Consider the following 24,586-nt stretch of genomic DNA (forward strand, 5'->3'; position numbering starts at 1 on the left):
CTTGCAGTCAGTCTTCTTGCGGTCGCCACTGCGACCGCTTTCTTCATAGTCAGCGCCACGGGCAATGACGCGCGTGTGCAATGCACATTCCAGACCCGATCGCACTGCTGCGAGGAAGTGCAGCGTGCGATCGGGTCGTAATCAGCCCCAGAGTCTTCTGCGCTGCCAGAGAGGTGGGGGCTCACACGGATTCCTGCACATGGGCCTTCTCCGCTCTTAAATCTCCCCTGAGGAGAGGTGTCATGATCATGGCATAATAAGGAGTTGAAGAAATTAGCAAAGGAAAAAAGTATTGTGTATCTATCTGTAGATACCACTAGAGCAGTGACGCACCTGCACTAGAGGTCAATTTGAATACATTTTATTGCACAAATGTACAATACTGTATTTTAATGAATCCTATAGATAACATCACATAACTTTCATGAAACAGCATAAAGCTAGGTAATATTAGTAACCACCTTTGTGAGATCTTATCCCGTGCATTGGCGTTTCTATAATGGCTGCACACATTGCACCCATTTTAATACTTACCTTGCCGGAGTCCAGCATCGGGTACTGCGATTGCGGCAGAGATTGCCGCCAAAATGGACGCTGCGTATGCGCGTTTCATATTGGTCTCTGGATCATGGTGAGCGCCATGTTTCCGGAGACCTGCGCATGAGCAGTAGACTCCGGCACAGAGGAGGGGGCACACCCAGAGGTGCACATGGGCCCCCTCCTCTGTTGCAACACCCCTGACCCGCTGGCTGTGTCCAAGGATATAGGCCCTCATTCCGACCTGATCGCTAGCAGGCTATTTTTACCACTGCTGTGATCAGGTAGTCGCTGCCTACAGGGGAGGCGGGAATCGCTGTGCAGGGCTGCGCTCACTTGTGCAGAGAGTTTCTGCACAGCTCAGGACTTACTCACTCACTGCGATCATCCAGGACGGAGCTGACATCAGGATCCCTCCCTGGAAACGGTTGGACACGCCTGCGTTCGGACGGACATTCCCTGAAAACGGTCAGTTGACGCCTCCAGCCTGCCTCTTCCTGTCAATCTTCTTGCGGCCGTGGGTGCGATCGCTTTCTTCATTAGTTCTGTCGCTCCCTTGCATCGGCAGGGAGCGATGCGTCTGCGCATTGTGACCCATGCGCGGACGCACTGCAGACCTGATCGCACCGATGCAAAAAACGGCAGCGTGCGATCAGGTCAGAATTACCCCCATTATCCTTTTAAGATATAGTAGTGCAGATAGAAGTGTTCTGTACCTCATAATTTCAACCACTTTAGACACAGAAATAAGAGACTTAAAAGCAGATTTGTTCTGATAATATTTGCAAGATTCTTCTTAATTAAGAAATGTGCTCCAAGTACATGTTAAACAGTTTATGATAACTTTTGATAAAGCATGGAGCAAATATCTATAAGCCGTAAAATACAGCGCTTCCTCACTGTTGTAGCAACAGGGAGGAAAAGACGGTATCTGGATGATAGATAGACAGTGTCTAGTGAGACAGTCAATAGATAGACACCACATGTTAGACAGTCATTAGGTCGACAGGGTCAAAAGGTCAACATAAAAAAGGTAGACAGTACAAAATTTCTACAGGGTCAAAAGGTCGACATGAAAATGGTCGACGTAAAAAAAGGTAGACAAAGGTGTTTTTTTATTGTACATGTTTTTGGACTTTTTCATATCTTCACACTGAGCTTGAAGCGTGGTGAGCGAAGTGAGCCTGAGGGGATTCCTTTCTACAATTGGGGGTCCCAGATGGCAAAACTATCCACACAAACCGCAAAAATGCAAAAAAAAGTTGTCCCCCTTTTTTTATGTTGACCATTTTCATGTCTACCTTTTTGTCACAACTGAGGGCCTGAGCTGACGGGAGGCAGCCTCAGTTGTAGGGGCTGAGATGTAACGGAACCTGGAAGGTTGTATCAGACCCCTAGACATGTAAGTAACATGTAGAATAACTGCCCGAAGGCGTGACCACGACAACCAGGATAAAAGTCAATGATGTTTATTATGACAAACTCCGTAACACAGCAGCAGTAAAAGGAAACATAAAAGTCAACAGAGGATAAATACAATTCCTGGGTACTACAGGGTGGCAAGGGCCACAGGCACTGGTAGTGTGAGACAGTTCTTATAATCTTCTAGTTGGAAAGTCCTTACCAGGCCTGACTGTAGCAATGGAGAGAACCCAGGATCGTACCAGCTGATGTTCCAGGAAAGGCTGGGCTGCTGAAGGTAAAACGGCTGCTGTGGATACTGGCTGGAACCAGACTGTTGTTGGTACGGAGTGGATACTGGCTGGAACCAGTTAAATAATAAACGAACTTGAGAGCGATGAAATAATAATGAAGTTTGGAGTTTGAGAGCGGTGAAATAACAATACCGGTGGAGAGTGGTAAACTGCAGAAAAGGACACCGGCCCTTTAAGAGAAGCTATACACTGCTGGAAGCTGGGCTGGAAGCAGGTGATTGTTTGAGAGCGGTGAAATAATAATACCGGTGGAGAGTGGTAAACTGCAGAAAGGACACCGGCCCTTTAAGAGAAGCTGTACACTGCTGGAAGCTGGGCTGGAAGCAGGTGATTGTTGTAGCTGGAAACAGGTGAGTCCAGAATGGATCGGAGAGTCAGGCTACACCGCAGATGGAATGCTGGTGCGGGTCTCTATAGCAGAAGTCTGGAGACAGGAGCTGGAACCTGGAAGACAACCACAGGAGAGAGACAAACTGGAACTAGGTTAGACAACCAAAGCACTGACGCCTTCCTTGCTCAGGCACAGCTTACTTATACCTGCAGCAAGGAAGGGGTTGGCTAGGCAATTATGCAAATCAACAATACAGACAGCAGATTGGTGGAAATGATCAGATGACAAAATCCAAGATGGCTGCGCCCATGCAGACACTTGGAGGGAAGTTTGGTTTGTAATCCATGTGAGAATTGAAGCAGCAATGGCGGCGCCGGCCACAGGAGACAGGAGACGCCAGACTGATGAATGCACATCCAAACCACGCGGGCACAGCGGAGGCCGCGGCTGACGTAATCGCCACTCTGACACTTTGCATGCAGAAACTCAGGGACGGCGGCGGAGGCCGCGGGAGACGCCATGCCAGATGTAATATGGCGTTTACTGTGACCGCGTCTCAGAGAGACAGGAGAGGATGCAGGAATGTAAACATCAGGATAACAGATGGGATCCGGTCCTGGAGCGCTGAGCCAGCCTTAGGAGGCATCTGAAGGGTAAGTAATGGCGTCCAGATACCCGGATCGTGACAGCACCCCCCCCCCCCTTTAGGAGTGGCCCCAGGACACTTCTTAGGCTTTAAAGGAAACTTTGCGTGGAAATTTAGGACCAAGGCAGGAGCATGGACGTCTGAGGCATTGGTCCAAGAGCGTTCTTCAGGACCATAGCCCTTCCAGTCAATGAGGTATTGTAACTGACCGTAACGGAAACGTGAGTCCAAAATCTTGGCCACCTCGTACTCGACTCCCCGTTGAGTCTGAACTTTGGGAGCTGGAGGAAGTGCGGAATGAAACCGATTCAGGATCAGCGGTTTCAACAAAGAAACATGAAATGTCCTGGGTATTTTCAAGAAGGATGGTAACTGTAACCTGTAGGCAACAGGATTGATGACTTGTTCAATCTTGAAGGGTCCGATGTAGCGAGGTGCAAATTTCATGCTGGGAACTCTCAACCTCAAATTCTTCGTGGACAGCCACACATGATCACCCACCTTGAGAGCAGGAACCGCTCTACGCTTCCTATCGGCAAACTTCTTATACCTGAATGAGGCTTTAAGCAGGGCTGCGCGGACGTTCCTCCAGTTATTTGAAAACTGACGCAAGGTGACATCCACTGCTGGAACAGAAGTTGCGGGAAGCGGTTGGAATTCTGGGACTTTAGGGTGGAACCCATAATTAATGAAGAATGGTGTAGAAGAAGATGAGGAATGGTATTGATTGTTGTGGCTGAACTCGGCCCAAGGAAGGAGTTGAACCCAGTCATCTTGAGAGGAAGACACATATATACGGAGGAAGGCCTCCAAGTCCTGATTCACCCTCTCGGTTTGACCATTGGTCTGAGGATGGTAAGCCGTGGAAAACTTTAACTTGACTTGGAGGGCTTGACACAAACTTCGCCAAAATTTGGCTACAAATTGTACTCCACGATCCGAGATGATCTCTTCAGGAAGACCGTGAAGTCGGAAGATCTCTTGTATAAACACTTGAGCCAACTTGGAAGCTGACGGAAGACCGGTGAGAGGGATGAAATGTGCCATCTTGGTGAACCGGTCAACTACCACCCAGATGGTATTAAACTTGTTGCAGATAGGTAGATCGGAAACAAAGTCCATCGACAAATGGGTCCAAGGTCGACGGGGAACAGATAATGGAACCAGTTGCCCCGCAGGCGACTGGCGGGAGACTTTGTGTTGGGCACACTTTGGGCAGGAGGCAATAAATTCCATAACGTCCTTCTTCAGAGTTGGCCACCAGTAGGACCTAGAAATAAATTCAAGGGTTTTCTGAATGCCTGTATGTCCAGCAAAACGGGAAGCATGGGCCCAATGCATGAGCTTCTTCCTTAGAACTGGCTTAACAAAACTTTTCCCTGGTGGAGGCGTAGAGTCCATCCCTACCGTGGAGAATGCCAACGGATTAATAATAGGATGCTTGTCTGCAGACTCGGACTCATTTTCTTGCTCCCATGAGCGGGAAAGGGCATCGGCCTTACGATTCTGAGAACCCGGACAGAACTGGAGTTTAAAGTCAAACCTAGAGAAGAAAAGTGCCCATCTGGCCTGACGAGGATTCAGACATTGTGCGCCTTTGAGATATAAAAGATTTTTGTGGTCGGTAAGTATGGTGATTGAGTGGGAAGCTCCCTCCAACAGGTATCTCCACTCCTCCAGAGCGAGCTTGATGGCTAGCAACTCCTGATCGCCAATGGCATAGTTGCGTTCAGCTGGGGAGAACTTCCGGGAGAAGAAACTGCAAGGATGTAGATGTCCATCTTTGGCCCTCTGGGATAACACTGCTCCTACTCCAACGGAGTGTCGGGCTGTTTCAGAACTGGTGCAGAGATGAACCGTTGCTTCAGAAGGTGAAAGGCCTGTGTAGCTTCCTCGGACCACTTGGACGGATTAGCACCTTTCTTGGTTAATGCAGTGATAGGCGCCACAATGGTGGAAAAGTCTCGTATAAATTTTCTATAATAATTGGCGAACCCTAAGAACCTTTGGACCCCTTTGAGGCTTAAGGGTATAGGCCAATTCTGGATTGCTTGGAGTTTCTCAGGATCCATCTCTAGTCCGGAACCGGACACAATGTAACCTAGAAACGGAATGGTTTTAACTTCAAACACACACTTCTCCAATTTACAATAGAGGTGATTGACACGGAGACGGGAAAGAACCTCTTTTACCCAGAAACGATGATCTTCGAGATTATTAGCAAAGATGAGGATGTCGTCTAGATAAACCACGACATGGCGGTACAAGATGTCCCTGAAAATCTCATTCACGAAGTGCTGGAAGACTGCTGGAGCGTTGCTCAATCCGAAGGGCATGACGAGGTACTCATAATGTCCGTCACGGGTGTTAAAGGCGGTCTTCCACTCGTCACCCTCACGGATTCGGATGAGATTGTAGGCACCCCTCAAGTCCAGCTTTGTGAAAATAGTTGCACCACTAACTCTATCAAAGAGCTCGGTAATCAGGGGTAAAGGGTATCGGTTCTTGACGGTAATATCGTTCAGACCTCTGTAGTCGATGCACGGACGCAGACCACCGTCTTTCTTCTTAACGAAGAAGAAGCCTGCGCCGGCTGGAGAAGAAGATGGTCGGATGAAACCCTTCGCCAGGTTCTCTTTGATGTACTCTTCCATGGAGTGTGTCTCAGGCAGAGACAACGGATAAGTTCGGCCTCGCGGTGGAACCTTCCCTGGAATGAGGTCGATTGGGCAGTCCCATTCTCTATGAGGAGGAAGGATATCAGCAGAGGCTTTACTGAACACGTCCGTGAAGTCTTGATATGGAGGAGGCGGAACATCAGATGACCTGGGGAAGGAAGAACAAACAGGAAGAACTTTGGCTAAACAAGTCTCAGCACAGGAGGGACCCCATGCCAGTATTTGCGTAGTCGTCCAGTCAATTGATGGGTTGTGGAGACGGAGCCATGGAAGGCCTAAAACCACTGGATGTGTGGCTCTTGGAATCACTAAAAAAGAAATATACTCAGAATGAAGAACTCCCACTCTCAGACGAACTGGAAGAGTCCTTAAGGAAATGACTGCATCAAAAATCTTGCTGCCATCCACGGCAGTCAAAGAGATGGACGAGGACAGTCTCTCGGTGGGTAGGGACCACCGTTTAACATAAGCTTCGGTTATGAAATTCCCAGCTGCTCCGGAATCAAGGAGGGCAATGACGTTCCTGTAACGTTGAGCAATTTGGAGCGACACTGGGAGGTTACAGTCATGAGGAGATGGAGAGGAGATCATTACTCCTAGCCGGCCCTCTCCTTGGCGAGCTAGGATCTGGAGTTTCCCGGACGTTTGGGACAGGCATTGATAGTGTGCGACGGAGCTGCACAGTAGAGACAGAGAGACTCAGAGAGACGTCTTCGGCGCTCAGCGGGAGATAGACGGGAACGACTAATTTGCATAGGCTCATCCTTGGATGGAGATGGTTGACGAGGAGGAGGAGCAGAAGATTTAGGAGTAGATGATCTTCCTCGCTCAGTTGCTCTCTCTCTGAAACGTAGATCAACCTTCGTGCAAAGAGAAATTAGCTCATCCAACTTAGAGGGCAAGTCTCTGGTAGCTAACTCATCCTTGATGCGTTCTGATAAGCCATGCCAGAATGCAGCATACAGGGCCTCGTCGTTCCATGCCAGTTCGGATGCCAGGATTTTAAACTGTATAAGATACTGTCCCACAGTACGTGTTCCCTGGCGTAAACGGAGAATCTCAGATGAAGCAGATGTTATCCGGCCTGGCTCGTCGAAGATGCGCCTGAATGTAGCTACAAAGTCAGTATAGGAGGATAGCAGGGGATCAGACTTCTCCCATAAAGGTGATGCCCAGTCAAGGGCTGAGCCACTGAGAAGGGAGATGATATAGGCAATTTTGGTACGGTCACTGAAGAAATTGCCAGGTAGAAGCTCAAAGTGGATTTCACATTGATTGAGAAATCCCCTGCAGAACCTTGGAGATCCATCAAATTTTGCTGGCGTTGGAAGATGAAGATGTGGACTGGAAATGGGTAAGGTGGGTGGGGTTACAGCTGGTGTCACTGTAGTGGACGCACCGGACGTGCCAGGTCCACGGAGGGTCGTTTGAATCCCATCCAGCCGTGTAGAGAGATCCTGGAGACAGCGGATGATGTGGCCCTGTGCAGCCTCCTGATGTTCAAGTCGGGCTGCCAGTTCTTGCATTAGCCTGGCCGCTTGATCCTGGTCTCCGGCTGGATTCATTAGGTCAGTGCTTACTGTCACAACTGAGGGCCTGAGCTGACGGGAGGCAGCCTCAGTTGTAGGGGCTGAGATGTAACGGAACCTGGAAGGTTGTATCAGACCCCTAGACATGTAAGTAACATGTAGAATAACTGCCCGAAGGCGTGACCACGACAACCAGGATAAAAGTCAATGATGTTTATTATGACAAACTCCGTAACACAGCAGCAGTAAAAGGAAACATAAAAGTCAACAGAGGATAAATACAATTCCTGGGTACTACAGGGTGGCAAGGGCCACAGGCACTGGTAGTGTGAGACAGTTCTTATAATCTTCTAGTTGGAAAGTCCTTACCAGGCCTGACTGTAGCAATGGAGAGAACCCAGGATCGTACCAGCTGATGTTCCAGGAAAGGCTGGGCTGCTGAAGGTAAAACGGCTGCTGTGGATACTGGCTGGAACCAGACTGTTGTTGGTACGGAGTGGATACTGGCTGGAACCAGTTAAATAATAAACGAACTTGAGAGCGATGAAATAATAATGAAGTTTGGAGTTTGAGAGCGGTGAAATAATAATACCGGTGGAGAGTGGTAAACTGCAGAAAAGGACACCGGCCCTTTAAGAGAAGCTATACACTGCTGGAAGCTGGGCTGGAAGCAGGTGATTGTTGTAGCTGGAAACAGGTGAGTCCAGAATGGATCGGAGAGTCAGGCTACACCGCAGATGGAATGCTGGTGCGGGTCTCTATAGCAGAAGTCTGGAGACAGGAGCTGGAACCTGGAAGACAACCACAGGAGAGAGACAAACTGGAACTAGGTTAGACAACCAAAGCACTGACGCCTTCCTTGCTCAGGCACAGCTTACTTATACCTGCAGCAAGGAAGGGGTTGGCTAGGCAATTATGCAAATCAACAATACAGACAGCAGATTGGTGGAAATGATCAGATGACAAAATCCAAGATGGCTGCACCCATGCAGACACTTGGAGGGAAGTTTGGTTTGTAATCCATGTGAGAATTGAAGCAGCAATGGCGGCGCCGGCCACAGGAGACAGGAGACGCCAGACTGATGAATGCACATCCAAACCACGCGGGCACAGCGGAGGCCGCGGCTGACGTAATCGCCACTCTGACACTTTGCATGCAGAAACTCAGGGACGGCGGCGGAGGCCGCGGGAGACGCCATGCCAGATGTAATATGGCGTTTACTGTGACCGCGTCTCAGAGAGACAGGAGAGGATGCAGGAATGTAAACATCAGGATAACAGATGGGATCCGGTCCTGGAGCGCTGAGCCAGCCTTAGGAGGCATCTGAAGGGTAAGTAATGGCGTCCAGATACCCGGATCGTGACACTTTTGACCCAGTCTACATTTTTTCCCTTTCGACCTTTTGTACTGTATACTTTTTTCATGTCTACTTTTTGACCCTGTCGACCTTTTGACCCTGTCGACCTTTTCACTGTCTAACATGTGATGTCTATTGACTGTCTAACTAGACACTGTCTATCTGTTATATCCCACCCGGAAAAGACAATCACAGTCCTGAGTGCTCCTTATAGAAGATGGCCGATGAAGGAGGATAGTAACATCAATAAGTAGCGGGGGAACAAATGTTTATAAGCTGATTACTCCCACAGTTATGAACAGCTACCAGAGGATACTGACCCCAAGTTTCTATGACCCCCGCAAGGCTAACAGCAAGCATCAGAACCCATGGTGGGTCTGAATTAACGTGACCATTTTAGTCTATCGGAAAATGGGTTCACTTTACGCCCTATATCTCCGGTTCTGGGTGTCCCAGAGACTTGAGACTGGTACCATACGAAAGAGGAGACTCTTGTCTTTCGGAGCAGAATGGCCACTAGTGTATGTGATACCACAAAGGAACACGGCAAGCATATGTATGTCAGGTCCCCTATAATTGTCCACGCAGCTTGCACGGGGTGCGGGGATTCTGGCTAGAGAGAAAATACTGTACAGAGATGCTAAGCACAGTGTTTTGGCATCCAGGAACTTGGAGAGGAGCTTTTATCTCTCCCCATTATACTTGTAAAGATAACACTTGCCGCTGTATCCTTTAGAGCAGAGTACGTTACAAGCTTGCTGTTTCCCTTTGCGGTGTCAAATAAACTAGTGGCCAGACTTCTCCAAAAGCCAAGAGTCTCCACTTTCGTATGGTACCAGTCTCGAGTCTCTGGGACACCTAGAACCAGAGATATCGGGGTGTAAAGTGGACCCATTTTCCTACATACTATAATGGGCCCGTTAATTCAGACCCACCATGGGTTCTGACGCTTGCTGTTAGACTTGTGGGGTCATAGAAACTTGGGGTCGGTATACTCTGGTAGCTAATCATCTCCCCTTCCATAACAACCCGGTTCTGAGCCGATTGGACCCCCAGAATTGGATATATTAAGCTTTAAGCCCATTTTAATTTCATTTCATTTAATAGCTCACATAAACCTAATGTCAATCGGCCATTGCTTTAACACTTTTGCTTGCGTCTGTATACACTATTTTTATTAATTGATTTATTGGTTTCTTTTTTGGTGGTCCCGACAGAGAATGAATATTTTCGACAGCGTCTCTGAACTCACCACTTCCCCCCTCACCCTTCTCCCTCCCCTGAGAGACTGATTTTTTCAGAAAAAGAGGCCAACACAGTATGTAAATGATGGGCTGATACTACAGTTGCTTTGGTTGGGGGAAAGTACTAGAGAGGGCAAGAGTGAATGTACATTACCCAGTACAGTACTATGGATTTGCGTGCCCCGACAGTTAGTTATGGAAACAGGTCTTTTCCTGTGTGCATAATTCTATTGACTATAATTATCTTAAATATATGAATGTTATAAAAAAAAAAATTAATAAAGTGTCAAGAAGAAAGAAAACAAAAAAACAAAGGCATTCGCACTTGGGAATCGAACCCGGCACTCTGAGCATGGGGTGCGGGACCCTTCACCGATTGGCCACGACGCCTGGTGATAGAGACACAAGCTCATGTGTAAATGAAAGCAGTGATCCCTTCCCATGGGTTTTGCTGTATTGGCTACGAGACTTGGATGCTCACGTACAGTACTGTATGCCTAATGTCAATGGACCATTGCTTTAACACGTTCGTTTGCATCTGTATACACTATTTTGATTTATTGATTAGTCTACGGGACTTGGACGCTCACATAACCCGTCAATGGACCTTTGCTTTAACACATTCACCTGCATCTGTATACACTAATTTTATTGATTGATTTATTGGTTCCTTTTTTTTAAATTGACTCTCTCCATCTGACCATTGGTCTGTGTGTACAGCACACAGTAACATGACAGTCTTCACTGACCATTTGCCATAGCTTTTAGATCAATCTGCCGCTATTTGCTCTACAGTACTGGATTAGTGGAGCATTAGCCACCCAGTGGTGAAGATGTGTATTGCATGCTGCGTATGTAGTCATGCCTCAACGTGCTTGTCCGTGAAACAACTGAACAACCTGAACTATCACTTAGGCATGACTAATCCTCCATTTAGGCAGAGAAACAGCAACGGTGAATGAGGCTCCATCTGTATTAGCAGGCTATCTTCAAATAATGGTGACACCTACTGTATTAGAGTTTTCCTTGGTTCCATTTACAATATTCACCCTAAAGAAACTCAGTGGACTATTTTCTTTGCTCATTTTCACTTCACATAACCAACCAACATGGTTAATGCTGACATTTTAAATAGACACTTGCTGGTCTCAGCTACTAGCCTCATTCCCCAGAATCTCTCTGGGGCCATAATTGCCACTTTGGGCTTCAGCCTATTCTGTACAGTGGTAATACCTGCCACAAGAAAGAGTTTTTTGTTTATTGAAATTCAGGAAAATATCTGACATTTGACCCAGGCTTCTTAGTAGGAATAAGCTTGTTACACCCACCATAAACTCCAATAAGTTGTTATTCTATGAATTTTACAACCTTAGGAGTTAGCAAAACTCTTGATCCTATAAACTGACACTATTGCTGGAACCAAGATTCCACATACTCGTAAAAGTCTGACATCTGCAACCTTGCTTCTCCCATTAGGGTCTGTTTCTATGGATTTTAATTCAGAATTTACCCCTCCCCCTGTTTACATAATACCATCAGATTCACTTAGCAGGCTCATTTTGTCGTACTGGAAGTGCTTTGATCAACAACTCAAACTGCCAGAGAACCTTTTCTCAGACAGCTTGCCCAGTTTACTGGCCAATTCTGAAGAGCCTTATGTGACATACTTCAGAGCAAAATGTATATTTCTATTGCCTACCGCCCCCACAGATAAAATGGAGCTGGTGAATTGGACCTTAGAACAATAACTATGGTATAGTTGTAATGTTAAAAACATAACTGGTGAAATGATGGTTCATTGGTATTCTAAACATTAGCTTCTCACCAATTTCCTGTTGGTTGGGTCTTTAGTACATAAGCAGAATGTAAATACCTTCTCTAACAAGAAAAACAAAATCTCAACTACCTATCTGAGTGCCAGTATAACTAGAATAAATTCAGGAAAATGCCCTGGGTTCCCAAGCGATCAGAGGCAAGCTTCAGTATCTAGTTAAATGCAAAGGGGTAAAGTCTAGTTGAGATTCAGTTGGAGCCATTCCAAGACAAGGCACAATCACTTCACAGACGAAGTTTCAAAATTCTTACATCAAAAAAATATTGCTGCTGTTGGAATTCTAAGCCACCAGATACTTAGCGGATTCAAACTGGTTAAACCTTGATTACACCATATACCTGAATATTGCAATACAAACCTGATGTCCTACGCTATGTTGCCAAAAGTGACTGGACACTGACAACAAATAGATCAATGAGATTTTATTGACATCAGTACTTTGTAAGTCCACCATATGCAGTGAATATTGCAGACAACCTTCTTAACAAACTGTCCACAAGTTCCTGGACAACAGCAGGTGGTATGTTTTACCATTCCGCCTTAAGTACAGTGACCAACTGTTACAATGAAAAAAGTCAGGTCGACCTAGAATGCACACGTCGCTCCAATTCATCCTAGAGGTTCTCAGTGGGGTTAAGATCTGGACTCTGAGCTAACCAGTCCATCTTTGTTACTAACGTTTCTATGTACCAGAAACATGACTGGTGGCATTGTCGTCCTGATAAAAACATTTGTCATTTCCGTAGAACTGCCACAATATTGGGAGTACAGAGTGCATTATTACAACTAGTGGACCCATGCCAAACCAGCTGAAACAGCCCTACAGCATAACACCACCACCTCCATGCTTTACTGTAAGTACTGTACACTCTGGCATCAGATGTTCTCCTGGCAAACTCCAAACCGAAACATGTCATCTGATCTGAAAAGTGTAAACAGTGATTCATCACTCCATAACACTCGTTGCCATTGCTCCACTGTCCAGTTTTTGCGCTCTTTACACCATCATATGCGCTGGGCTGCATTCTTCTTTGTGAATAGAGGTTTATGAGCAGCTGCTCCTCCATAATATCTAAGCGCATGGGCCTCCCAGCAAAGTGTTCTTGTCGAAACTGACATTGGTGGCCATTTGGAACTCGTGTCCAGTGGTATGCATGGGATGACCCCTGTTCTTTCGCAGCTCTCTGGTTAGCACTCTCCGGTCCCTGGGTTGCAATTTTGGGGTCCTCCAGGGCAAGGTGCATTCCTACAATGACCGTTCTTCTTCCACACATTAATGACAAAAGACACAGTTGATTTGGGAACCTTCCTAACATCCGCAATGTTTCTCATAGTCATACCTCCAATTGTGCATCCTATGTTAATCCTCTTTTCAAACTCGGTGAGCTCCTTCCGGCGAGACATTTTTTTTAGCAAATGATCTAATCAGTGCCCCTCTACCCGTTTTATTCCTTCACAAACATATGTCTGCTGCAGGAGCATACCATTTTGCTTGTGCGGGGGTGTCAAATCACTTTTTGTCTACATAGTGTAGTTATAGGCGTTCTAGTTGCTCTTGGTGTCTATGGCGGAACCCATAGAAAAAAAGTTCATCAGCATAAAGCAAATTTACAAAGAATTTATAAAAAAAAATGTATTCCTTGCTATGAAGTCATTTATAATCATTGTAATTTATAAAGCTATTATCACTCACAGCAGACTGTAATCTGTGTCTTTGGAAAGCTTAACATATCAGTAGTTTTCAGAGAGCACCACGATTTCTGAGAAGCACAATTACGTTAAATGTAATGTAGTCATTTTTTTAACACGATAATGGAAAACAAAAGTTTTCAAAGTGTAACTGGGTTTTCTTTTAAAGTTGTGTTTTGCTGCATTTTTCTAGCCTGTTATTATAACATGTTAAACTCGCACTACACAAGTGTAGCTTTAATTAATATTCTTCCTAGGATTTAGACAGTTTAATAGATGCTCTTAAGCAGGTTTGCAATCATAGGGCAAGAGTGAATATGAATACGATTTGAATTCAATTGTAATATACTCATGATGAGTCACCCTGCGATATTCAGTTGCAGAGAATCCTGGATTATAGGATTCCATCAGATTTATTTTCTAACATTTAACACACACAGGATTTATGGTTACAAGCGGTGGAGCGCAAGCTCCGGGCGCCTAAAAAATTAGAGGGCGCATCACCACCCTCCTCACGCTGCACTGTGGACTGCTGTATAGCAGCTGCAGAGCAGGAGCAGAGAGGGCGCACACTGTCTCGGACTCGAAAATACAGTATGTAGGGAACAGGGCAGTCCAGAGGCGACAGCAGGAGGCAATGACAGCCGGCACATGCTGGAGCTCTGCCCACCCTTTTTATATGTCTCACGGGCTGCTTGTAGCTGTGCAGCAGGTTTACTTCTGTCCTGCAGCACCATTCTTTGCCCCTGTTGCTGTAGCACCTCTCTCTGTCTAGCCCAGCTGCTACAGCACCTCTCTCTGCCCTAGCTTCTGCATCATCTCTTTCTTTTCCGGAAGCTGCAGCACATGTCTCTATTTCAGATTCTGCAGCACCTCTTTCTGCCCAGGCTTCTGCAGCACCACTCTCTGCCTCAGTTGCTTCAGCACCACTCTCTGTCCCGTGTATAAGTGGCTATAGTGTGGTGTAATGTGTATAAGGGACTCTACTGTGTGGTGTAACGTGTATAAGAGGCTCTACTGTGTGGTGTATTGTGAATTAGGGGCTTTACTACGTAGCATAACATATATAAGGGGTACTACTGTGTGGTGTAATGTGAATAATGGACACTACTGTGCAGTGTAAAGTGAATTAGTACTATTCTGTGGCCACACCCCATCCCCATGAAGCCACATGCCTATATTTTTTATGCACCCTGAGTTCCGCAAGGCCTAGAACTGGCTCTATCACCAATTTAGGATTTTTAAATATTTTTTCTTTTCAAATGTAACATGCCACCACATGTTGGCTAGGCTCTTAATTCAGTACAGGGGAGGGGGTGCTAAAACATACCCTTGCTCCAGGCACCATGGCACCTAGCTACACCTCTGGTTACAAGGGAGATTCAGTGAATGGCTTCATTTGCAAGTTGATGGAGAATGATGATGATAATAGTGAAGCCGAATATTAGGAATTTATATTGATATTACATACATGTAATTACTTTTTTACCCTGTGTATCTGTTTGTATGTAATGTTTGTTACTGTACATTCCAATGGGTAAGAGGGGAAAAAAAACACAAGAGCAGGTTGTCAAGACAATTGGCGTGCCAGTGTGATATGAAGGGGATGTGACCAAATCTGGGAGGTCTGACCATGCTCCCTCTGCATAAATAATATATCATTATATATAATAATATTTGTCACCTTCAACAGCTGGCCCATGTCCAGCCTGGTCCATTCGAACAAGCCCGGCATGGGTAATTAGTACCTGCTCCCCCTCTCTCAGCGAACCTGCAGAAGAGTGCAGTGTGAGGGGTAAGCAGCTTTATAACTGGGTTGGCTGGAAAAATAGCTGGTGACACAGAAACCTACATTGATATCCTACATTGATATCCCACAGGAATGTGAGCTGCTACATATCTTGAAAAGGGGATTTCTAATAAAAAATATATAATTTGCTGTATCTTATAGTAAATGTCACTATGAACTGTTGGGATGCAGGTATGTGACTGGCGGCTAGGAGACCGCCGGTTACATTACCGACATCGGGATCCTGAATGCTGAATAGCCCACCGGTCGGCATGCCAACCAATAGGGACTATTCCCACTCCTGGTGTCCACGACACCCATAGAGTCGGAATAGAACCTGTGTCGAGCCCGCAAGGGGCTTCGTTGCTCTCCCCCCACCCCCGCCGGCCATCTAAAAGCTGGGATCCCGGGATCGGTATGGTGACTGGCAGTCTCCCAACTGCCGGTCACCCGAATCCAACCTGAACTGTTGTATGTTTTATATTTGTGAGTTAGGCCCAGATGTATCAAGCCTTGGAGAGTGATAAATTGCACAGTGATAAAGTGCCAACCAACCAGCTCCTAACTGTCATTTTTCAAACACAGCCTGTAACATGGCAGTTAGGAGCTGGTTGGTTGGTACTTTATCACCGTGCAAGTTATCACTCTCCAAGGCTTGATAAATCTGGGCCTTTATATTTTTGTAATACTTTCTGCTAAAAAGTACTTACAGGGTAAAATACAGAATTAGTTCACCCTACAGCTGTTGACTGGACTGGTTTCAATCCACATCAATGTTCAAACTTCTTAAATTATAGTCTCTGCACTTGCTTTTTTTAACATCTTTTTATGGCTTTATATTCCTTCTTTATGTCATTTGCTCAGTTAAAATGAGTAATTATTACATTTCTTAACAAATCCTCTTGATATGGTATTGTGGGGAACTAGACATGATCAGTAGGCAATAAGATCTGTTTAAAAATGATGTAATAAATCTAATTTTATGCTCAGTTATTTATGTGTTGTATGTTTGCTGTTGTATAATTTTGCTTTATACTCGTATAGGTCTTACTTCCATATTCTTTCTTCTATTAATTATTTTCTCTTCCCCTTATACCTTTCTTGTTATCTATTTATGATCTGCGTTGGCTTTCCCTACTCATTTTCTGCAGCTAATTGACACGCTTTTTCCTCTCCTCTCTTTTTCACATAACCCAGGTAATATCCTAATTAACATTTAGATGCTTTTTTTTCCTTCACTTTCTGACCATCTGCAAAGATGTATCACATTGTCACATTTTCTTCAAGTAAAAGAAATATTTATTTTTAGTAAAAAATAAATAATTCAATAGTCCACCATCTTCCATCCTTCTCCAGTTAAAGGTCCTCTGATTTCTGTACTTTTGGTGTATTGTGAGCGTGTGTGTAGGGAACAAATCTTATCTGTTCAGCAGCTTCAGTGTATAGAACTACTGTAGTTTAAATATTCTATCAAAGTCAACACTTTTGGAAAATATTTTTTTTTAACCTTGACATAGTTTGGAGCAGCATGTCATATGCACCAACCTTCTTTGCTAAACTATATTACTGTACACAGATGTGATGTTAAATCAAAAAATGACTGTAAAAGGTCAGTTAGAGACTGGTTGGTTACCATGGTCAACGTTTCCACTTTATCTCTCTCCAATATATCTCCCCCATGTGTTGCTTATTTTACATACTTACAGTATGATGAATCACTTTTGTAAATGACCTCAACATAACATATTGTATTGTACAGTAATGGTACACTGGGCTGCAAAAAGTTTTGTCATTAGCAAACTAAGCACTTCATCAGGCCTTAGATGCAAATTTATATATTGCCACATAGTAAAACAATACTTATTTCCTAACTGAAGGGCCCAGTAATCAAGCTAAATTATGTAAATAAATTTGCACATATGAAGTCAGTGGCAAACACAGGATTTCCAGAGGGAGGTTTCCAAATGCAATCCACAATCTCCCACTCTGTGCAGCACAAAACACAGTATTACTATTTAACATTATAGATGGTCTATAGTATAGGCTGTATCTAGCATATTTAAATAATATAAATAAGTGGCCAGGAAAAGGTTAAACATACTAAAATTAATACACAAACGTAACAGAACCAGTACTGTACTTTCTAAGCACACATTCTCCCACTTCATGGTAAGGCTCCTGTCTCTTCTTCCTGGGAGCTACTCTCTGGTCCAGTGCACTAATTGAGGACTCACACATACAGCAAACTTGGTAGAAGATGCTGCTACCATTGGACGTGTGCAGTAGCTCTGCTCTGTTTTCCTTAAACTGCATTATGTGGCAGCAGCAGTAGTAATCGTACTGTATACAATTGCTATTGTCCTAATTTGAGCCACTTGCCAAGAGGAGGGGGGTTTCCGGGCAACCAGAACCCTTCCCCCCCCCCCCCCCCCCCTGTGTTTGCCTATGGAAGTAATGCATTCATTCATAGCAATGTATTTTTCTAAAGAGTGAACATATGCAGTTCCTGAATTTGGAAAGTGTGACCATTCAGTCAGTATTGTTTTGTTGTCAAAAGAGTCTCTCTAAAACTTTTTACATTTTTTCTAAATGTATATATTGTATGTTTAATATTTATACTTTTTTATATTAATTAAGTTTTTTTCATGTGTTGCAGGTTTGAAGACCCCCCCATGTGGTGATGTAAATGGAAACCCATCTTGAGTCTTTTTCAAAGTTTTTGATCAATCGCTCATTGCTATATGACAAATCAGACTTTTATCGACCCTCCAAAAACACCACCAATGCATGCAGACGTTTGCTGAATTCTGTAGAATTGTTTTATTCTTCCACTGCATTTGTTTGTATAAAGACATTTAATGTTGAAATAAATAACTTGTGCTTAGAAAGTGCAACAAAGATGTGAAATTATACATATCGGTTATTTGCAGCTGCAGAAAATATACCAGTCAGGGGAAACGTGCAATTTAGTGTAGCACTTCTGGCAGTGAAAAGGTTAACAAATCTGTGTTAAAATCTCATTCATTTCAATCCACTTATGTTACGTCAATGACCGGATTTCTTCCATCATCTGTACCTTTTCTTGTGGAAAAAGTAAGATATTGTATGTTGGTAATTATGTAAATCAATTTAGCAGAATAAAAACCTTTAAAAACCTTTTCAAAAACAGCCTTCAAAATAAAATTATTTATTAGATCTAAGAACCTTTTATGTTGAGATTCAGTTTCAAATTGTTTCTTATAACAACATTAACGGCAAACAAACACTGCACCGTAAATAGCTTTTCACTTTATATTCTTTCCCAGATTTCTTATCAAATTGCTACTGTTACTGTACCTTCTCATTCTAAATGTTCCCCATTCCCAAATCCTTTATATTTGGATAAAGGTTGTACTAAATAGTTTAAAAACAAAAGATAAAGTGATATCAGTGTTATCAAGACCATTACACAAGAGGAAAAACAAGAAAGAAAAAACAAAACTAAAAGGGAAATTCAATTGATTGTGGGAAATTTAAAACCCCCCATGGCGCAGGGTTTTTTCTACAGTCGTGGAGTTATTCTATTCAATTTCAGGACAGAAAAATGAGATGCGTCTTTTTTCACGCACCCCCAGAGTAAGTCTGATTTTTCAAAAAATCATTGATTTTAGGAAAAATCACCAGGACTTCCTCTGGCACCCTGGAGGCACTCACCCTGAGGACCAATTAAGCAACTGGAAGTTCGAATTAGCTTAATTAGTCAGCAATTACTCACCTTCCGAAGTGGGGTCTTCTGCAACCAGCATAGGGATCCGGACTCCTGCAGCAGCTGTATGTGAGTGTACTGTGAGTGTGTGTAATGTGTTTGACCTCCCCCATGTAGTATAATCTCCCTAGAGGCAGTCTGGGAGTACTACATCTCCCAGCAGGCCTTGAGCCTCCCAGCAGCCCCCATGGCTCCTAGCAGCCCACTCCCCAGTTTAATGATGGATTGGAGACCACTGAGAGCCAAGGAGAACACCGGACAAGTGAGTCTCCAAGCCCATGACCATTTTTTTTATTGGATACAGTGGTTATTAGGAGCGCGCATACCTGCGGTAATCCAGCACTGGGCGCCAGGCACTGTATGCAAGGTTTTTTAACTCTCTAAACCTCAAGCCCAATTGAATTCCCCCTATGGGCCTTATTCATGTTGTAAGTAAAGCAAATTAGCACGTAACTGTGTGTCTGGAACAAGCTATGTTTCCATGCAAGTGGGGCAAATACTGTACATTTAGATTTATTCTGTGCAGGGTAGATACTGGCTGCTTTTGCATGTAGCCCACAAATGTTAGACAGCTTTATTTTTACACTGCAATTTAGATTTCAGTTTGGACATACCCCATCCAAATCTAAATCTCTCTGCACATGTTACATCTGTCTCTATCTGCAGTGAAACATGGTTTTGCCTAGTTGCTTGCTGTTTTGCTTTACTTACAAACATGAATAAGGCCCTGTAAACAAACCAATGATAACAAAAAATATTGTGGGGTTATTGATGGTGAAATAGATTTTTTGTGGAGGTGGTGACTTTGGACATGTACTATTTTAGATAATGTCCATGTGGATATAGCAGAAAGAAGAGCCGTAACTAGGGATGTACAAGTGGTGGGAGCTCCTTGTGGGGTGGCATCGTCACAGGCCCCCAGCCCCTGCATCTGGCTAGCAGGGTTCCTGGAACGGCAGCCAGTATTGCCGGAAGTGTTGGAAGGATGCTCAGGCCACACACCCTATAGCCTGTACAGCTGCTCCAAGTTAGGACACTCCAGTGAGTGCCTCACTGCTCTGATCAGTGAAGGGGGTGGCACGGAGGGCTTATTGAAGCACTGTTACGGGTCTGGCAGAGGCGGAAGGTTAAGCCAGATAAACAGGAAAGTAATAACAAAAAGGGAGGATTAGCACCAAACCCACATACAGTACAGTACAAGAATAATATACAACATGAACAGCACTAGACAGAGTAAGCAATTACAGTATATCAACAAGCTATAAAAGCATAATACTTATTTTAGTTGAAACATACACTCTTCTAAATGAGAAATTGGTGTATGTAATCAGTGTCGGACTGGGGCACGAAGGGCCCACCGGGGGAATGCAGTGGTAGGGGCCCATATTTAGAGGCTTAGCTAACCATTAGCGAGTGCATAATATATAGTAAATACTGCTAGTGCATGCATGATAATGTATCAGATTGAAAACAGCAATGCACTGTAGAAATTACACCATAGTCCTGTGCAGTATAATGTAACATATGTATAATATATTAATATATAATTCAAGTGCACACCCTGGAACCTGATCCCGAAGGAAGGGGTGGGCCCACCGGCAGTGGGGCCCACCGGGGGGTTTCCCCTGTTCCCCTGTGGGCCAGTCCGGCCCTGTATTTAATCAATTAAGGGAAGAGATCAGTAGAGTATATGTAGGTTCTGGTCTTGTCAGCAGAGAAGCAATACTGTAGGTAGATTGATTAAACTAGTTTTCCCCACGTGAAGTGTACTTCAGTAGGGCTCAGAAGTGCACCATCTGTTTTGCATGTACAATAGCAGTTCTGTTATTTGTAAAATAGAAAACAATAGGTGTCACCTGGAGGCACATTGTCTAGGATGAAAGTCACTGTTTTGTTGTAGATGGAAGCAACCTGATCAGGAGAGTCAGAGTATGTAATGTCAGAGGTGGCAAGACAAGTTTCTGTAATGGCAAGGAGGATGATAGATTTTGAAATTATGGATGGATGAATGGATGGATGGAAGGACGGATGGGAGTTTGTTATGTACAAATCTCACATTCTGGTTCTTAGCTGACAGGGATGGAACCCAGTATGGTCTTCTACAGCTGTAGTTCATCCACCTCAAAGCTTGCCATGCTGTGGGCTTAGAGATGCTCTTCTGCATAACAGCAGTGAGTTAACATGTTTATGTAAGTTCCAGTCAGTTTCCTGTCAGCATTCTCCTATGATCTCTCACATTAACAAGTAATTACATCTTCATCATTGAAATTCATTTTTAGGACTATTTTGTGAACCAGGGGTATGAATATCCACAGAAATAGTGTAAAAAAATAAATATTACAATCAACACTGTATTTTTATAAGTTTCAGTCTGAATGGACTCACCTAATGCCAGGCAGGTTATATCACAATAGCTGATATGTTGTCTGCAGCATCATCTTACATACGTTAGGTTAGGTCTTTTTTTCATGAAATTACTTGTAAATAAAAAAAAAATTAAAATCATGAAATAATAGGCTTTCCAGAGTCTTAAGAATTGTAATGTATTACCTTAAAATGTTACGACTATTTTTATTCTATATCAGTTTGGAATAGTGACACTTCTAGATACAATATTTTGGTATCCGGTCTATAGATCTACACAAAAAAAGGTCTACAGTCAATAGGTCAACCACTAATGGTAGACATGCATTAGGCCGTCAGGGTCAATAGGTGGACAGGGTCAATAGGTCAACATGTAAAAGGTAGACAGTTTTTTTTAGGAAGAAAGTTTTTTATTTCTTTTTTTCATGTGGACTATAATTGGGAAGCGAGGCACCTTGACCGAAGCATGGCAAGCAAAGTGAGCCATGCAAGGGGATTCGGTACACTAATGGGGATTGTATGTGGCAGAAAAGTGACAAAACACCTAAAAAACTAAATTTGCATCTACCTTTTTTTGTGTCGACCATTTCCACATCGATCTTTTGACCCTTTTGACCTTTTGACTCTGACGACCTTTTCTAATGTCTACCTATTCTATGTTGACCTTATGACCCTGTCGACCTAATGCATTCCTACCATTAGTAGTAGACCTATTTAGTGTAGACCTCTTTAGTGTAGATCTAGTAATCCATACCCCAATATTTCACTGTATTTTAATGAAAAGGCAAAAATTATAAAATAGTGTGTACATTTCCACAAAATAATCTGTCTAAAATAATTTATTATTTTTGTTGTTCATTATTTTGGTTCCAGATTATTTGCACAGTATGTGTTACATATACTACACAATTTTCATATAATCTATTGCATTGTGCTATTATTTTTTATAATTTTATCATTTAATTTAGGAAGTGTTTAATAAAATATAGCAGTGTAATAAATCTATAAATAAGCATGTGGATGTAGTCTGTAATTATTTTTTTAGGCTCTGTGAGGTGGGAGCACAAAAAAAGAAAAGAAGGTGGGTTGGGGGGGAAGGGGGGTCAACTTTACAGCCAAATAATCAAAATTTTGCAGTGCAAGTGGTGCAAATACATATATATTATTTCACTTTATTGCATGAAGAGTGAATATTGACTGCTTTTGCATGTACAGTAGCACACAAAGGGGGTCATTCTGAGTTGATCGCACGCAGCAACTTTTTGCTGCCCTTGCGATCAACTACACGCCGCCTATGGGGGAGGGTTTTTTTGCATAGTAAGGCTGCGAACGCTTGTGCAGTCGAGCTATGCAAAAATATTTTGTGCAGTTTCTGAGTAGCTCTGGAGTTACTTACCTGCTGCGATGTCTTCAGCCTGTCAGGTCCCAGAATTGACGTCAGACACCCGCCCTGCAACGCCTGGACACGCCTGCGTTCGCCGCACCACTCCCAGAAAACAGTCAGTTGACACCGCAGAACGCCTTCCTCCTGTCAATCTTCTTGCGATCGCGGAAAGCGATCGCTTTCTTTGTTCTTCTTGTCATTGTGGTCTTGGCGGCCACAATGCGCAGGCGCGTCATTGCCCAGCGACGGCCGACGCTGGGCAATGATGCGCCTGCGCATTGTGGCCGCCGCGCATGCGCAGAACAAACCCGTTCGCACCGCTGCGAAAAACAGCAGTATGTGAATGGGTCGGAATGATCCCCAAAGTGTGGACAGCTTTATTTTACACTGCCGTTTACAGTTAAGCTAGGATAAGCCCCTCCTAACTAGGGGGAAGATTTACTAAAGTTTCTAAAAATGAAAAATGGTGGTTTTAAAATTGAAATATCTTATATGATCTATGAAGCTGAATCAGAACTGGGAGCAAAATAAAAAAAAAATACGGTAGTTACAAATTGACACCTTGGTAAAACTATGTTGAACTGCAAATGGGGCAGATTTACAATATGTAGAATGATCTAAGGGTACATTTACTAAATCTTCTTAAACAGGCAAGTTTTGGTATTGCCTTGACCAATAAATCAGATTCTAGCAATCATTTCTTTATTGCATTCTAGAAAATGCTAGACAGAATCTCACTTGTTGCTGTGGGCAGCATACCCACTTGTCTGTTTTAGAAGCAGTCAGTCTAACAGGATACTACATTGAAATCCCGTGAGACACTCACAGTGAGCCGGCTGGATGCGGTGCTCTGGTGCGCTGCGCTGGCCTGCCCAGGTACTGAGTGAGTGAGTGAGTGAGTGAGTGAGTGAGTGAGTGAGTGAGGAGTGAGTGAGTGAGTGAGTGAGTGAGAGTGTGTGTGTGTCAGGGAGGAGTGCTCAGGGGTGTTTATCAGCTATTTTAGTAGTGGGGCACCAACAACCGCGTGCCCCTGGGCCCCAACAACCTTAATCTGGCCCTATTTCAAAGCTTTAGTAAATCTCCTCATACTGTAGATCTCTCTTCACATTTTAAATCTGCCCCACTTGCAGTGCAACATGGTTTTAGCAAGGTGTAAATTTGTATCTATTTTTTTTAATCACAGTTCTTAATTTATCTAACACATATCTTTTTTAAGAAATGAAGGCATCTGTTATAAAAGTTTATATTTGCTAAAATACATTAACTTCATTTACTTTTTATTCCTTTGTTTAATCTATCTAAGCAAAATGGGCCATTGGTACACTATCAGTTTGTACATTCCTCATGCCACTTCTTACTGGGAGTGTGCACCGGCCCATTTTTCGGGTTTTGGTTTTGGATCTGGATCGCCTTCGTGTTTTGGGTTTGGATTGCTTTTGCCAAAACCACCCTTGCAGGTTTTGGTTTTGGATCTGGATTTTTTTTCCGAAAAAATCATCAAAACAGCTAAAATAACAGAATTTGGGGGTGTTGTGTATCTACAGTATTACTAACCTCAGTAATATTAATTTCCACTCATTTCCTGGCTATTCTGAGCACCTCACAGCTCACAATATTGGGGGTAATTCAGACCTGATCACTAGGGTGCATTTCTTGCATTCCTGCAATCAGGTAGTCGCCGCCTACAGGGGGAGGGTATTTGCTGGGTGGAGGAGTGCGATCGCATTTGTTGGAGAGCTGCAC

General features: G+C 43.8%; 1 protein-coding gene across 1 annotated transcript in view; it reads left to right on the forward strand.

Annotated features, from left to right (window-relative positions):
• Nucleotides 1–18,516, forward strand: part of NPY (neuropeptide Y) — a 101,693-nt gene extending 83,177 nt beyond the window's left edge. Inside the window, exon 4 of the mRNA XM_063921690.1 lies at nucleotides 18,007–18,516. Coding sequence (XP_063777760.1) covers nucleotides 18,007–18,031 — 25 coding nt within the window. The 3' untranslated portion in view covers nucleotides 18,032–18,516. The remainder of the gene's footprint in view (nucleotides 1–18,006) is intronic.
• Nucleotides 18,517–24,586: the final 6,070 nt, after the last annotated feature.

The sequence above is a fragment of the Pseudophryne corroboree genome, chromosome 5 (assembly GCF_028390025.1).
Source record: "Pseudophryne corroboree isolate aPseCor3 chromosome 5, aPseCor3.hap2, whole genome shotgun sequence".
Classification (NCBI taxonomy): Eukaryota; Metazoa; Chordata; class Amphibia; order Anura; family Myobatrachidae; genus Pseudophryne; species Pseudophryne corroboree.